This window comes from Macaca thibetana, chromosome 1 (genome assembly GCF_024542745.1).
Source record: "Macaca thibetana thibetana isolate TM-01 chromosome 1, ASM2454274v1, whole genome shotgun sequence".
NCBI classification, from domain to species: Eukaryota; Metazoa; Chordata; class Mammalia; order Primates; family Cercopithecidae; genus Macaca; species Macaca thibetana.
This window is the reverse complement of record NC_065578.1, coordinates 91,367,996-91,384,962: the sequence shown is the minus strand read 5'-3', so window position 1 is coordinate 91,384,962 and position 16,967 is coordinate 91,367,996. Positions and strand designations below refer to the sequence as shown.

Below are 16,967 nucleotides of genomic sequence, written 5' to 3'. Positions count from 1 at the left end.
GTTTAAAATTCAGTTCCTTAGTTGCATTAGCTACATTTCCCGTGCTCAAGAGCCCTATGTGGCTACTTCCTACTATGTTTGAATGGATAAAGCATATTTCTGTCATTGTAGAAAGTTCCATTAAGATTACACTGCTCTAAAGTAAACTTCACCATATGTTAAATGTACAGCACTATTAAATGTGATTTGTTTCTACCTTAGTATTATAAAATATGTGGCTGACAAAACTTTTGTTATTCCCTAGAAAATTACTCTGTACTTTAACCAATACTATAGCTAAAGCCAATGGCTCTTCTCTTCTCAAACTAATGTTCTTATATGCCTTATGAATTTACATGTTTTTCCTAGGATTACAAAAATATCTAGTTCTATGGGACTAACATTGCTAGGGAAAAAAAAAAATCTAGCACCCAACAAGGTAATATTCACGACATCTGGTATTTATGATTATCAGTTATGCAAAGCAGAAAAACACTATTCACAAAGAAGAGACTAACCAATCAATTCAAACTGACCCAGAACTGACAAAATACTGGAATTAGCAGAGAAGCACATTAAAACAGTTATTTTAACTGTATTCCATTTTTTCAGGAGTTTAATACAGACGAAAAACAAAAAAACACATACATTTTTAATAAACCCAAATCTCACATCTACAATGTCTGGGATGAAAAATAAAACACTGGGGATTAACAGAAGATTAGATACTGAAGAAAAGACTGGTGAATTTATCCAAAATGAAAATCAAAGGGAAAAAAGAATTTTAAAAATTAAAAGAGCAGCCCAGGTGCAGGTGGCTCACGCCTGTAATCCTAACACTTTGGGAGGCAGAGGCAGGCAGATCCCTTAAGGACAGGAGTTTGAGACTAGCCCTGGCCAACATGGTGAAACCCTGTCTCTACTAAAAAAATAAAAACAAAAACAAAATTAGCTGGGCATGGTAGTATGTGCCTGTAGTCCCAGCTACTTGAGAGGCTGTGCCATGAGAATCACTTGAACCTGGGAGGAGGCAGAGGTTGCAGTGAGCCGAAATCACACCACTGCACTGCAGCCTGAGCAACAGAGTGAGATTCAGTCTCAAAAAAATAAATAAATAAATAAAAAATAAAAGAGCATTAGTGAGCTATGGGGCAACTTTCAATGGTCTAATACATAAATAACTGGAGTCCTCACAAGGGAGGGAGGGGGGATATTATTTGAATAAATAATGGCCAAAAGCTTTCCAAGCTTGATGAAAACTATAAACACACATCTCAAATAAGCTCAACAAATCACAAGAAACATGAAGAAAACAATTGCTGAAACCCAGTGATTAATACAAATGTTAAAGGCAAGTAGAGGAAAAACATACTATATACAGAAGACCAAAGATAATAGTATTGGATTTCTCAGTGGAAACAATGGAATCAATGAGACAGTGAACAAGTACCTTTAAAGTGCTAAAAGAAAAAACATTAAAGCTCTAAGAGTTATAAATTCAGCAAAAGTATCTTTCAAAATTGAAGGCAGGGCCAGGCGCAGTGGCTCACACCTGTAATTCTAGCACTCTGGGAGGCAGAGGCAGGCAGACTGCTTGAGCCCAGGAGTTCAAGACCACCCTGGGCCACACAGTGAGACTTTGTCTCTACAAAAAAAACCAAACAAACCAAAAAAAAACCATCAAAAAAATGAGCTGGCTGTGGTGGTGCATGCCTGTGGTCCCAGCTGCTGGGGGGGTTGGGGTAGAAGGATCGCTTGAGCCTGGGAGGTCAAGCCTACAGTGAGCCATGATCATGCTGCTGCACTCCAGCCTGGGCAACAGAGTGAGACTGTATCAAAAAAAATAAAAGTGGCAAGTTGAAAAACCTGCAAACAAATGTTTATGACAACTTTATTCTTAATTGCCTGCTACCCGGGAGGCTAAGGCAGGAGAATTGCTTGAGCCGGGGAGGTGGAGGTTGCAGTGAGCTGAGACTGCACCATTGCATTACAGGCTGGGCAACAAGAGCGAAACTCCATCTCAAAAATAAATGAACAAATAAATAAAATAAACAAAGAAATGAAAAGCACACAAAGTGGTAACTGCATAAATATAACATTCTTTCCTTATTATTTAAAACAATTTAAGAGATATTATCAGTATTTAAACAATAGCATAAGGCTGACAGGGGAGGAATGGAAGTAACTATCGTAAAGCTCTCACACTAAACATGAGGTGGTATAACATAAATTGAAAGCAGACTGCGATTAAGTTAAAGGTGTATGTTGTAAACCGTAAGCAACCACTAAAATAGGAAAACAAAGAGTTACTGATTATGTCAATGAAGGAGATAAAGTGGACTAAAAAAATGCTCTGTAGACATAAAGAACGAGATCATGTCTTTTGCAGGAACATGGATGGAGCTGGAGGCTGTTATCCTCAGCAAACTAATGCAGGAACAGAAAATCAAATACTGTACGTTCTCACCTATAAGTGGGAGCTGAATGATATGAACTTAGGAACACAAAGAAGGAAACAGCAGACACTGAGGTCTACTTGAGGGTGGAGGTTGGGAGGACGGAGAGGAGCAGCAAAAAAGATAACTATTGGGTACTGGGCTTAATACCTGGGTGAAGAAATAATCTGTACAATGAACCCCTGTTTACCTATGTAACAAACCTTCACATGTACCCCAGAACCTAAAACAAAAGTTAACAACAAAAAAAGCTTAATACAAAAACGGGCAGAAAAAAAAAAAAAAGACAAGAAGGACAGGAACAGAAAACAAATATCAAGATGATGAACTCAAACTTAACGATGTCAATGATTATACCGAATGTAACTAGTCTAAACATGTGATTAAAAGGCAGGGATCTTTGGCTAATGCCTATAATCCTAACACTTTGGGAGGCCAAGGTGGGCGGATTGCCTGAGCTCAGAAGTTTGAGACCAGACTTGGCAACATGGCGAAACCCTGTCTCTACTAAAAATATAAAAAATTAGCTGGGTGTGGTGGCACCGGCCTGTAATCCCAGCTACTCGGGAGGCTGAGGCATGAGAATCGCTTGAACCCAGGAGGCAGAGGTTGCAGTGAGCCAAGATTGCGCCACTGCACTCCAGCCTGGGCGACAAGAGCGAAATTCTGTCTCAAAAAAAATAAAATAAAATAAAAATAAAAATAAAAAACAGCCGGGCATGGTGGCTCACATCTGTAATCCTAGCACTTTGGGAGGCCGAGGCAGGTGGATCGCCTGAGGTCAGGAGTTCGAGACCAGCCTGCCTAACATGGTGAAACCCTGTTTCTATTAAAAATACAAAAAATTAGCCAGGCATGGTGGTGTGTGCCTGTAATCCCAGCTACTGGGGACGCTGAGGCAAAAGAATCGCTTGAACCCGGGAGGTGGAAGTTGCAGTGAGCCGAGATCGTACCATTGCACTCCAGCTTGGGCAACAAAAGTGAAACTTCGTCTCAATAAAAACAAACAAACAAAAGCAAGCTCCCATTACATGTTGCCTACAAGAAACTCACTTTAAATAATTTTAAAAAACACAAAATAGGTTAAAAGTAAAATGATAGAAGGAATTTTACTATGCCAACACTAGTCATAAAAAGGTGAAGTGCCTATTTTAAATTTCAGTGTAATTTTCAGAGTAATTATTACCAGAAGTAAAGATCATTTCATAATGAAAAAGAAGACAAACCAACTTGGCCCGATTAACACCCTATCCAACAGCAATAAAATACACATTCTTCATGTGCACACAGAATATTTACCAAAGTAGACCATAAGCCAGGCCATAAAATAACTCTCAGTAAATTTCAAACAGTTCAATCAGATGTGTGTATGACCACAATGGAATTAAATTAGAAATCACTAACAGAAATCACTAGAATCAGAAAATTCCCAAATATCTGGAAACGAAACACTTCTGAAACAATCCATGAATAAAAGAAGGAATCAACTCTAGCTTTTAAAGTATTATTTTCTGCATATTAGGACTCCTAAGTGAAAGTCAGCTTCTTAATCTAGCAGTCAACTGAAGAAATGCTGACCTGGAACAGATGGCGTATCTTCTGGCCACAATTCATAGGTGGTTTACAGATTTTAAACGGTAATAATAGTAAGTGATAAATCCCTTCACCTAGTGCTAGGCATTTTCCTATGTGCTTAATACATGCTCATTCATTTCACCTTCGCAATAGGTATTATCATTCCCATTTTAGGGGTTAGATAATTGCCAAGGTCTAAGAGTCTGGTAAATAGGCAGACCATCTGTCACCTACACTGGAGTGTAGTGGTGTGATCATAGCTCCCTACAGCCTCTAACTCCTGGCCTCAAAAGATCCTCCTGCCTCCAACACCATCATTTTAACTCAGGTAGTCTAGTACTTCCAGGATCAATACTCTATTATGGCATTGCCTCCTTTGGCTATGAAATTTTTTATTTTAAGCTTTAATTTTAGAACCTGATCCTCACTAAAGAGGTAAGTCTACTGTCACTGAAAAGTTACCCCAAATGCATCCTTGAACATACAAAAGACGGTGCTCTGTTCAATCTTTCCCTTGTTAAATTAGATTTAGTAAACTAAAATTCACTTACTGCTTCTCTCCTCCTCCTCTCTTGTTCTTTCTCCCTTGCTAAATTACGGTCTTTGAGAAGCCAGAGTTTGGATTTATCTTGAGCTTCCAATGACTGCTGATGTTCTTTCTGCTCTTCTCCAGAGCACTTGTTTTGTATTTTATTTGAAAAAGATTCTACAGTCAATCCATTCCCAAGATCCCTTAAAGAAAAAAAGTATAGCTCAAAGTAGGTTTCAAGTTCCTTAAAAGTATTACAAAAATATGTTATTAAATGACAAATATAAAGCCATATATTAGACAACCATTTTCATGTTATAACATTATTTTAAGCTTTATTCTTGATGCATCAAATTATACATAGGTTAATCTATATTAACAAATAAATGGTTTTAGAAAACTGACCAAGATGAACCACTATCTTCTTACACATAGACTAGAAAAACTTGAAGACATTTCTGTAAAATAATGACTATATAATTTAGTAATTAGTATCTTTAGCTTAATCCCTTATTTGTCTTCAAAAGAGATACCACCACTTAGAAAAAGTATCAATAAAAATGTACTTTTTGCAATTACAATTTGCTTTGTGTTCTACTAAATAGTTGAATCATAGCCACTTAACAAATAAGAAATTTAATATATTTAAAATACATTCTATATCTCCCAAAGCCTCCTTTAATCCAGTAAATTACAGACCTCTGGTTTTCTTGCGATACTTTTGGTTCCTTTGTATTTTGTTCCAAATGCTTCCGTATGAGTTCCTGTGTCCGAGCTTTTACTTCCTTTTCTATGGCTGCTTTTCTAAATTGGTTGAAGAGCTCATCTGAGGATTTCATGACACCTGATGGTTTCACGGATTTGCCCAAACTTTTCCATGAATCTGCATTCTTAATCTTTATATCCTAAAACAAATATTTGGTTCAGTCTGCGTCTACAGATGTTAACCAAATTTTAGAAGGAAGAAAATATTTTTTGATACAGCAATAAATTTAATGAAGATTCTAAAGGCCTTCATGTACTTTTTTTAACTAAAGTTAAAGGTTGCTAAAGTCAGAAAAAAAATACAAAAACATAATAGATCATCTAAACTCAATTATTAATCTGAGACCAAATTAAAGTAGCACACTTGCCAATTATTTTAAGACATATATATTAACTGTATAATTTGCAGAAAGCATAAAAATAAATAAATCCCTCAGTGTAATCAAGATACTTATCATCTGATAGGGAAAATAAGGCAAATGCTCAAAGGATTAATAAGAGGCAAAGTAAGATCATACCCTAAAAATGCCATGCAGTTTGTTGAGAGCCCTCTGACACATATATATTTTTTCTTTTGGTGGTTAAGAAGAAAAAACGTAAGTGATGTGACTGCTCTTCTTAAACAAGATACACCATGGTTGAGATTAGTGCTGCCCATCAGAAATATATGTAATTTAATGTTTTCTAATATCCACATTTTAAAAATGTAAGTAAATTTAATATATTTATTTAACCAAATATACCCAAAGCATTATTTCTACATGTAATCAATATAAAAGACGTAAGATATTTTTTCTTACTAAGTCATCCCAATTATTACATTTGCAAGACATTTCAATTCAAATGCTAAATTCCTACTAAAAACAATTGATCTGTAGATTTCATAAAATTCACAGTTGAAAAACTAGTTATGTATAGTCAAACTGTTCCAAACACATCTAAGTCTTCCGAAACTGAATTGTGTCCATTTTAAATTTTAATTAAAAGACAAATTTTAAAACTTAGTTCCTTTAGCTACATGTCAAGGGCTCAATTAGCCACATATGACCAGAGGCTACCATATTAGATAAGCACAAGTCTAGATGGCCCTTTCTAACAGTTAACCTGTCCATCTATAATAAGGGAAGAGGGCTGTGCAATACTAAAACATCCTCTGAGTTTCTAAAAATAATTATCTCCTTAATAATTATGCTTGATTGCACTTTTGATATATTTCCATGAAATATGGGGAGAAAACTTGTCTAGGGTCCCATATAAGGCAAAAGAAAATGTATGACTAGATACATTTATAGGTCTTTCATTTCTGTGCTGAAGTAATGGAGTAAAAACATCCCTCCCTGACCCCAACACAAGGACCTTTACCAATCACCAATGATCAGCCAGTTGTGCTTTCCTGTAAGTTGTCAATAAAACCTGTTTCTGTCTCTACCTATGGAATGGGTTAATTACTAGTTCTACGACTCACTCAACTAAAGCATCTCACCTTCCAACAGAGATTTGAAACAGAACAAGTAATATCTGGTAGTACAGTCATCCCTTGGTATCCACGGGGAATTGGTTCCAGGACCTTCCACAGATACCAAAATCCATAGGTGCTCAAGTCCCTGATATAAAATGGTATAGTATTTGCACATAACCTGTGCATATCTTCTCATATACTATAAATCCTCTCTGGGCTACTTATAATACCTAACACAAATGTAAACAGTTGTTATACTCTATTGTCTGGGGGAATAATGACAAGAAAAAAAGACTGTACATGTTCAGTATGGATCCAATTTTTTTCCCAAATATTTTCAATCCTTGGTTGAATCCACAGATACAGAACCCACAAGTACCAAGGGCTGACTGTATATTTAATAGAGAATAAAGGAAGGATGAAACCCTGGTCTCTGACTCTGTGTCCTGAAATAATTATTTTACTGCAATGAAATTTTGACAGACCCCAAGTCAGGAAAGTTCATGTATGGAGCTTTTCAGGTATTACCAAGAATGAGAAGACTTTTGACAAGCAGAGATGAGGATGGAAAGCATTCCTCATGGAAGAAAGCACATAGTCAAAGGTCTTGCTAGGTTTATCTGGAGAGAAATGAGTAGTTCAGTTTCAATTAATTACAAGACACATTAGTTAAGACTGAGAAGTGGGCCGGGCGCGGTGGCTCAAGCCTGTAATCCCAGCACTTTGGGAGGCCGAGACGGGCGGATCACGAGGTCAGGAGATCGAGACCATCCTGGCTAACACGGTGAAACCCCGTCTCTACTAAAAAATACAAAAAACTAGCCGGGCGAAGTGGCAGGCGCCTGTAGTCCCAGCTACTTGGGAGGCTGAGGCAGGAGAATGGCGTGAACCCGGGAGGCGGAGCTTGCAGTGAGCTGAGATCCGGCCACTGCACTCCAGCCTGGGCGAGAGAGCATGACTCCGTCTCAAAAAAAAAAAAAAAAAAAAAGACTGAGAAGTTAGCTTGGGGTCACAACACAGAGGTGCTTACTTTTCATTCTGGTGGCAGAAGTTGGAAACCACTAAAGCTTTCACACAGATAAGTAATTTAATCACAACAGTACATCAAGAGGACTAATATAAAAATATTAAAAGTAGAATAGGCTGGGCACAGTGGTTCATGCCCATAATCCCAACACTTTAAGAGGCCAGGGCAGGTAAATCACTTGAGTTCAGGAGTTCAGGTAAATCACATAGGTAATATGGCGAAACTCTGCCTCTACAAAATATTAAAAATTAGCAGGGTGTAGGCTGGGCACAGTAGCTCATGCCTGTAATCCCAGCACTTTGGGAGGCCAAGATGGGTGGATCACGAGGTCAGGAGATCAAGACCATCCTGGCTAACACGGTGAAACCCCGTCTCTAGTAAAAATACAAAAAATTAGCCGGGTACGGTGCTGGGCGCCTGTAGTCCCAGCTACTCAGAGTCTGGGCAACAGAGGGAGACTCCATCTCAATAAATTAAAAAAAAAAAAAAAACCCGGGTATGGTGGTGTGCACCTGTAGTCCCAGCTACTCAGGAGGCTGAGGTGAGAGGATCACTTGAGCCTGGGAGGTCGGGGCTGCAGTAAGCCGTGATTATGCCACTACACATCAGCCTGGGTGATAGAACGAGACCCTGTCTCAAAAAACAAAACAAAACAAAACAGTGAATGGATTATAACAAGGAAAGCCTCAACTAAGTCAGACCAGAACCACTTAGGAATGTTAAAAGGACTCAGATTTAGGCAATAAGGCCTGGTCTCTGTGATGCTAAGGGAAAAGAAGATACCTTTAGGCCTGGTGCGGTGGCTCACGCTTGTAATCCCAGCACTTTGGGAGGCCGAGGCAGACAGATTACTTGAGGTCAGGAGTTCGAGACCAGCCTGGCCAACACGGTGAAACTCCATCTCTACTAAAAATACAAAAATTAGCTAGGCACAGTGGTGCTAGCCTGTATCCCCAGCTACTCAGGAGGCTGAGGCAAGAGAATCGCTTGAACCTAGGAGGTGGAGGTTGCAGTGAGCCAAGATCACATCACTGCACTCCAGCCTGGGTGACAGATCAAGACTCTATCTCAAAAAGAAAAAAATAAATTAAAAAATAAAAACAAAAAAAGAAGATCTCTTTAAAGGTAAAACCCAAAGAATTTAGCACCTCTTTAGTTGTAGAGAACTGAGAAGTTGTCAAAAATGATAAAACTTATGAGAGATCATGTAGATGAAGTATATACGAGTCATCTACATAGAGACTGTAACTGAAATCTCCACAGTGGACGTTCAATCAGAAAAGAATAGTAGTAGGCCCTGGTTTCACACCTTATGAAGACTTTGGGAGGGATGCAGTTATTTAGAGGTCACTGGCCCCTCTGGGGCAGGGATGCAAATTATAGGCATATGGGAGCACCTAGATGCTAAGTAAAATAAAGACTGACTCTCAACTGGGGGTGATTTTGCCCCTTATCTCCCCGAACTGGGATATTTGGCTATATTAATAGACAATTTTGGTTTCAAATGCGGGTGGAGGAAAGGGCACTACTAGCATCTAGCAGGTAGCAGTTAGGGTTCCTGTTAATCAGCCTACAATGTGCACAGGCCCACCACCAAGAAAAATTTACCCCAGCCTAAAATGTTAATAGTGCTACGGTTGAGAAACTCTAAGATCTGAACAGATAGTGAGAAAATAAGACAAAAAGGAATAATGGATAGAGGCTATAGGAGCAGGAGAGCTCCATAGTAAACATGTTGAATGAAAGGGAATTAAGAACAGAGACAGATGGGTTAGACGTGGTGAGAAGGGATACCTTTTCCTGAGAAAGAGGTAAGAGAAGGATGACAAAGCTAAGGGCTCTGCTTAGAAGATGAGAAGTTGAAAGTCTACTGAGTGCAGCAAACCACCATGGCACACGTTTCCCTATGTAACAAACCTGTACATCCTGCACATGCACACCAGAACTTAAATAATAATTTTTTTAAAAGTCTACTGAAATGACTAGGTTTAATTCCAGCTCTTACATGGGCAAGATGCTTGGGCCATCTGGGGTGCAATTTATTCATAAAGACTTTCTTGAAGATTTCTTTTAGCACCAAAATTCCATAGCCTTTTTTTTTTTTTTTTTTTTTTAATGTTAAAGAGGTGGGTCTTGCTTTTTCACTCAGGCTGGAGTGCAGTGGCAAAATCATAGCTCATTGCAGCCTCAAACTCTTCGGTTCAAGCAATCCTCCTGCCTCAGCCTCCTGAGTAGCTGGGATTACAGGTACGTGCAACTGCACCTGGGCCCAACCTCTCTTTTCAGTAAGTGTTAACACTGCTTAAAATGAGGGAACAAGGGTGGGAAATGTCAAGAATGTAAACAGTTTGCTTGATCCTCTGTTTTGAAGAGAGCCAACTACACAATCCCATTTCTTCTTAAACTTTTACTCCAACATTTTAGTGACTTACACCTGTAGCACAAACTTGAATGGTGTAACATATCATAGACTTGATGCTTTGGTGCTTATTTTTGCTGTAACCTCTTTGTCCTGTTGGGCATTTTATTGTTTTGAAACTTTATTTTGGGCCAGTCAAAATTATAAAGTTTTGTTAAATTAGAAACAAAAAGTATAGTATATAATGAACCAAATGTTTAAGAAAATCTATTTTAAGAAAAATAGAGGTCTCCCCTATGTTGCTCAGGCTGGGCACAGGGGCTCATGCCTATAATCCTAGTGCTTTGGGAGGCCAAGGTGGGAGGACTGCTTGAGCCCAGGAGTTTGAAACCAGCCTGAGCAACATAAGGGAGACCTCATCTCTACAAAAAATTTAAAAACAAAACAAAAACTCTGCAACGTGATTCTTCGCATCTTAAAGGGGATGGAGGGGCCCGGCAAGGTAGCTCACGCCTGTAATCCCAGCACTTCGGGAGGCCGAGGCCAGTGGATCACGAGGTCAGAAGTTCGAGACCAGCCTGACCAACATGGTGAAACCCCGTCTCTACTAAAAATGCAAAAATTAGCCGGGCGTGGAGGCGCGCACCTGTAATCCTAGCTACTTGGGAGGCTGCGGCAGGAGAATCACTTGAACCCAGGAGGCAGAGGTTGCAGTGAGCAGAGATCAGGCCACTGCACTCCAGCCTGGGCGACAAAGAGAGACTCTGTCTCAAAAAAAAAAAAAAAAAAAAAGGAGGGGGGGGATGGATGGAGGACACTTCTGTTGTTAAGTAAAACAAAATACAATAAAATACAAAATTAATTAATGTTGGTTGTCAGAAAAGTCACTTTTGAATGGTTCTTATCCATACTTATCAATAACAAAACATCCACACTAAACATTGCCAGTCTTTAATGATAATAATTATGAGCAGAGAATTATGTAAAAGAATCAAAGATGCTAAGAAAGCACAAGGGCCAAAGCAGTTTGATCCTCATGGTGAAATGGTTTCCTAAGTGTCCCCAGACAACAATCTTAAACACTAAGGCTAAGATTTGTCCTCTAAAGTACTTGTAAGAAAAAGGTAAGAAGTAGGGGGTAATGGAACAGAGGGAGGGAGGGGGAGAGAGAGAGAATATACAAATACATTCCTTTCATAGTTTCTGAAAACACCTTGAACAGTACTTTATGTATCTTAATGTATCCCAATCATCTAGAATATTTGTTGAAAGAATGATATCAGTATATAATTTGAAGATTAAGTAGGCATGATACTCCATTAGGAAATCCCTTGGATTTCTTAGATATCCCTAGAATAGATTCTAATAGATGGTTTTATGACATGCTTTAAAATTGGGATTGCTGGCAAATAAATATCAACATTATAGAACTTTCAGTTAAACACAAACAAGAGGGCCAAGTGCGACGGCTCATGCCTGTAATCCCAACACTTTGAGAGGTCAAGGTGAGTGGATCACCTAAGATCAGGAGTTCGAGACCAACCTGGCCAACATGGCGAAACACCATCTCCAATAAAAATACAAAAATTAGCCGGGCATGGTGGTACACACCTGCAATCCCAGCTACTCGGGAGGCTGAGGCATGAGAATCGCTTGAACCTGGGAGGCAGAGGTTGCAGTGAGCCGAGATTGTGCCACTGCACTCCAGCCTAGGTGACAGAGTGAGACTCTGTCTCAAAAAACAAACAAACAAAAATACAAACAAGAGGACCAATGATAGGTAGGTAGGTGGACAGGGGAAGGATGTTGCTCGTGAGTACTTTTCTTAAAAATTACATAGGCAAAAATTAGGCTTAGAGATCCAACATTTCATTTAAGCCAGGGCTTTTAAATACCTCTTGTACCACTTCCAAACCCAATTTCAAATCCTTTCAAGATTTGTTAGGAAAAAAAAAAAAAATTACTTTTACCTTCTGCACAGGAGCTTGACATTCAGATTCTAACATCGTTGTGGCATTATCACCAGATGGATGCATCACAGTTATGCCATTTGAGAGCTGTTCAGAATCACCTGGATGCACACATTTTTAGAATAGTATAATTAAAATATTTCATCCTACTCAACCAGAATTTGATTTTATTTTTCCTTCCAGGTCAGACACTATGAAAACAAAGAGACTAATTTTTTGATGCATCATTTAACTTTGGAATATTCTTAGTTAGGGACCTGTTATACTGTAAAATATTTCTCATTTGAAAGTTACCACTTTGTTCTCTTTTTGTTATTTTTGCTTATTCTGGTCAGCATGAAGTATAGCTGACATCATACTCACATACCAAAACCTATTTTATTTGACCCCATGCTATAGCAGCTCTCCAGTGTACAGAGTGACTTCAGCTCCAGATGTTTTGTTGTTTTTTTTTTTTTTGAGAGAGGTCTTGCTTTGATGCCCCAGGCTAGAGTACAATGGCGCAATCTTGGCTCACTGCAACCTCCACCTCCAGGGTTCAAGAGATTCTCCTGCCTCAGCCTCCCAATTACAGGTGCCCACCACCATGCCTGGCTAATTTTTGTATTTTTAGTAGAGATGGGGTTTTACCACGTTGGCCAGGCTGGACTTGAACTCCTGACCTTCAGTGATCCGCCCGCCTTGGCCTCCCAAAGTGCTGGGATTACAGGCATGAGCCATTGTGGCTGGCCAGGCCTGTAAATTTCAATGTGAGTTTTGGAAAGGACAAATATTCAAAACCATAGCATAACTTATCTGAAGCAATTTAGACTGCTGATAAAACCCAGTTATCACTAAACATTTACTGAGCACATACTATGTACTAAACACTGGGAACATAAGGATGACTAAAACGTAGTAACTATCCTCAGGTATTACGTGCCCAGCCTAGAGGTGGGTTTTGATTAGGCCAAGCCAATCATGGTAATTGTATCTCACCATCAGTAACTCATTTAGGAAGAGCAGACCTGAGCCAGTGCAGGGCTTCCAAGGGAAAGATTCTGCCTGGGTGGCCAATTGGAGACAAAAAAACACAGAGGGGAACTAAGATACCAGACAATCAAAATAGCTACCAAGGGAACAGGGATGAGAAATGCAGTAAGTCTGACTCTGAGGCGAGGAGAACTCATGCAATCTCATTAATTCTTAAGTTTTCATGCAAATATTTCATTTATTATTATTGGTGAAGATTAACTACAGAGTGTGAGCCCTGATAAAGCCATGACTAAAAGATTGACCTATCTTTGGACTATTGCCTATATATGCCAACAAAATTCCTTATTAAATCAGTTTGGGCTGAGTTTTCTGTCATCCGCAACATGGAACATCCTGATACATGAAACTTAATTGACCACTTGATTCAATTCTCTCTAGTCATCGTCCACAGGTTCTAATTAGTGGCTGAAGAACAAGAGGGACAAATCAAAACTGAGCTGCTGTCTTTGTTAACTGACCCAAACTAACAAAATCCTGGCCACTTACATATTATAGGGACTTACATTTAAGCTTCTACCACCCATCAATCCCTTGATGGATTCTCTGGCTAAATCATACTCTGAGGTTGAGGTTTAGAAGAAGAGAGCAAGGAACATCAAGGAATAGCAGTGAGCACAGGAGGGCAAGACAAAACACTGTCAAAGAATGCATGAACAAAAGCTCAAATTTTTAATTTGTATGTCTCTACACAGCCCCAGTGTAGCCATGTTTCCTCACTTCAACAAGGAAAGGAAAAAAAACCAGAAAAGCCAAAGCTGTAAGTACAGGACTACCTTCCCTTCTCTGCTTCCTGTCAGTGATGATTTACAAAGGAGAAAAAGTATGTATGGTAAGTGAAATTCTAAAGTGACCCTCAATTTGCTGACCCTAAGTTGGTAAGTGGTGATAGTGCCATTATTAACAATTAAAGAGGAAGGATTAAATTCTGGGGACTAGGCTGGGTGCAATGGCTCAGGCCTGCAATCCAGCACTTTGGGAGGCCAAGGCGGGAGGATTCCTTAAGCCCAGAAGTTTGAGACCAGCCATGGTGAGACCCCATCTCTACCAAACAAAACAAAACAAAAAAACAAAAACTTAGCTGGGCATGGTGGCACATATTTGAGGTCCCAGCTACTTTGAGAGGCTGAGGTAGGAGGATGGCTTCAGCCCAGGAAGTCAAGGCTGCAATGAGCCATGTTTGTGCCACTGTACTCCAGCCTGAGCAACACAGGAAGACTGTCTCAAAAAAAATAAATAAATCTGGGGACTAAAAGGGGGAATTCAGTTTTTACATGGCTGTGTGTGGAATGCCTATGTGATGTTTAAGCAAAGACATTTAGTAGAGTTGTATAAACATGCCTGGGGCCTGGATACATTTGAACTGTAAAAATGAGACTAGAAGTCATGGATGCCAAAGATCACTCAAGTATACAGCACTGCTTCCAACCTTTTCCACGTCATGATATATAGAAAATAATCAATGTATGGCCACCTGCACAAATGGGAAGGCTGCTCCCAGCTCATTGCTATAAGAGCTGAGGGGACATTCATTCAGTAAGACTGTGCTTTGAAACATGGTTGGGTAATTCTGGAGTAGACGAAAAAAACATATAAGAGGCTTAAGGATGCGACTTAGACAATTATCAACATCTAAAGGGAGGCAGATAAAGAGAGATCTGTAAGGAACAGAGAAATAGGATGGTTAAGAGAGGTGTCATAAAAGCCTAGAAAGTATGTCAAGGGTCCAACTCCCTGAAAAATATTTTTACATAAATTACGCTGTGACACCTCAAAACACTACAAAACTAATCTTTCCTCAGAAGCCTATTCTTCATCTGTGTCCCAGGTCTGTCAACCTGGACAGTATCCAGCCAGTATCCTGTGAGCCACCAAAGCTTATATCCCTGGGTTATTAACCCAGCACGTTTTCATATTTTGCAGACCTGCCCATTCTACTCTTCTAATTTAACTTTCCCCTTCTCTTTCCTTCTATCACTTTATGTCATTTTTTCCCTACTACTGCAACAGCCCAGCTGGTCTCCTCCCTTCTCTAGTCTCTATATTCTTTCCTTCAACTCACCTAAATAATATTGGCAAATAAATCACCCAGAGGCACAACTTCACTCAAAAAGCCTTCACTGCCTCCCCACTGACTATACTATTATAATTAAGTACAAAGTATCTGGACTTAAAGGGTTAAATGATCTAAACCTGGTCTACCTTTCTAATTTTCCACATTCCTGTTTAATCCAACCAAATCTTTAATCACATGGAATTATGAGTTGCCTAAAAACCTTCACATTCATGTTGCTTCCTCCATCCAAATGCCTTTCTATACTAAATATACATAGGTAAGCCTTATTTTTTTCTGCAATATCCAGCTCAAATGATACTCATTCTGTAAAATACGTATCTGCCAAACAGATCAGGTGATTCTGCCTTCTTTACTTCCTTAAAGTTCACTTTAGCTTCTCTGAGGGCACATTATTTTTACTTTATATACCAGTTGTTCATGTCTCCTATGAGATAGCAAACTCCTGGATTTACTTTTTCATTTGCAATTATGAATTCATGTTTATATAACAACCTAAATATTTTAAAGACTCAATATAATTTAGTGAAGTTTAAAAAAAATTTTTTTTATTATACTTTAAGTTCTGGGATACATGTACAGAACGTGCAGGTTTATTACATAGGTATACACGTGCCATGGTGGTTTGCTGTACCCATCAACCCGTCATCTACATTAGGTATTTCTCCTAATGCTACTTCTCCCCTAGCCCCCCACAGGCCCCAGTGTGTGATGTTCCCCTCCCTGTGTCCATGTGCTCTCAGTGTTCAACTCCCACTTAGGAGTGAGAACATGCGGTGTTTGGTTTTCTGTTCTTGTGTTAGTTTGCTGAGAATAATGGTTTCCAGCTTCATTCATGTCCCTGCAAAGGACATGAATTCATCTTTTTTTATGGCTGCAATTTAGTGAAGTTTTTATGAGACAGGGAAAGGGTAAACTATAAGGATAAGGGTAGTAATCTTTTATGGCTAAAAGCTTCAACTTATAAGGAAAAAAAATTCAACATCGTCCATTTCATGTGGAGATCGTATGTGGGCAGGTGTGATGAAAACCAGTAACACTTAAAAATTCACTTTTTAATATTTTACGTACTCTAACATTTTGTCAAACTATTTTTCCAATAAGAAAACTTCAACATACATGTTACTTTTATCATTTAGTTGTAAGGTTTAACAAAAAATTTATTTCTATTGAGATTTAAATCCAGAAAAAGAAAACGTCTTTATAAATCTTATGGCTCACATACATTTGCAATTTCCCTTGGGCATAATGCCACCTACAGTTGGCAAATGTAAACCACATTGTTTCTGAGAATTTTGCTAACTGCAAAAGAACAGCTACTTTGGCACCATCCAAACTTTCCTTTATATATTAGATTACTAATAAGAATCATATAAACAGAATTTCAAGTAATATAACAAACTGATCCTTACTGAAGGTGTAGGTATTAAAAGTCTGACTTTTCATAGATAGGGTGTTTTCTTAAATTAGGAATAAGAGAACACCTTGACTATATTCTTACCTTTGTTTTTCATAATCTATTCCTTTTCAAGGGCAAGGCTACCCTGGCATTCTTCTAAAACATACTCTGGCTAAAGCAGTAACTTTTGCCTACTTTAGCTCTTTATAATGAGCCTTCAAATGTTCAAATCTCTCCAATTAAAAAACTCAAAACAATCTCGCCCACTCCTCCAAAAAAATCTATTTTCCTGTTTAAGCCACAAATATCTTCCCATCCTCTTTACCAACAAAGTTCTTCAAAG

At 38.8% G+C, this 16,967-nt stretch overlaps 1 protein-coding gene across 8 annotated transcripts in view; it reads right to left on the bottom strand.

Moving 5' to 3' along the window:
* The window catches only part of BRDT (bromodomain testis associated), a 66,553-nt gene that overhangs the window by 6,026 nt on the left and 43,560 nt on the right, over positions 1 to 16,967 (bottom strand). For all 8 annotated transcript variants that reach the window (XM_050776675.1, XM_050777129.1, XM_050776746.1 and 5 more), the window contains 3 exons: positions 12,120 to 12,220; positions 5,239 to 5,444; positions 4,562 to 4,742 (listed from right to left, as the gene is read on the bottom strand). In XM_050776675.1, the coding sequence (XP_050632632.1) occupies positions 4,562 to 4,742; positions 5,239 to 5,444; positions 12,120 to 12,220 (488 nt within the window). The remainder of the gene's footprint in view (positions 1 to 4,561; positions 4,743 to 5,238; positions 5,445 to 12,119; positions 12,221 to 16,967) is intronic.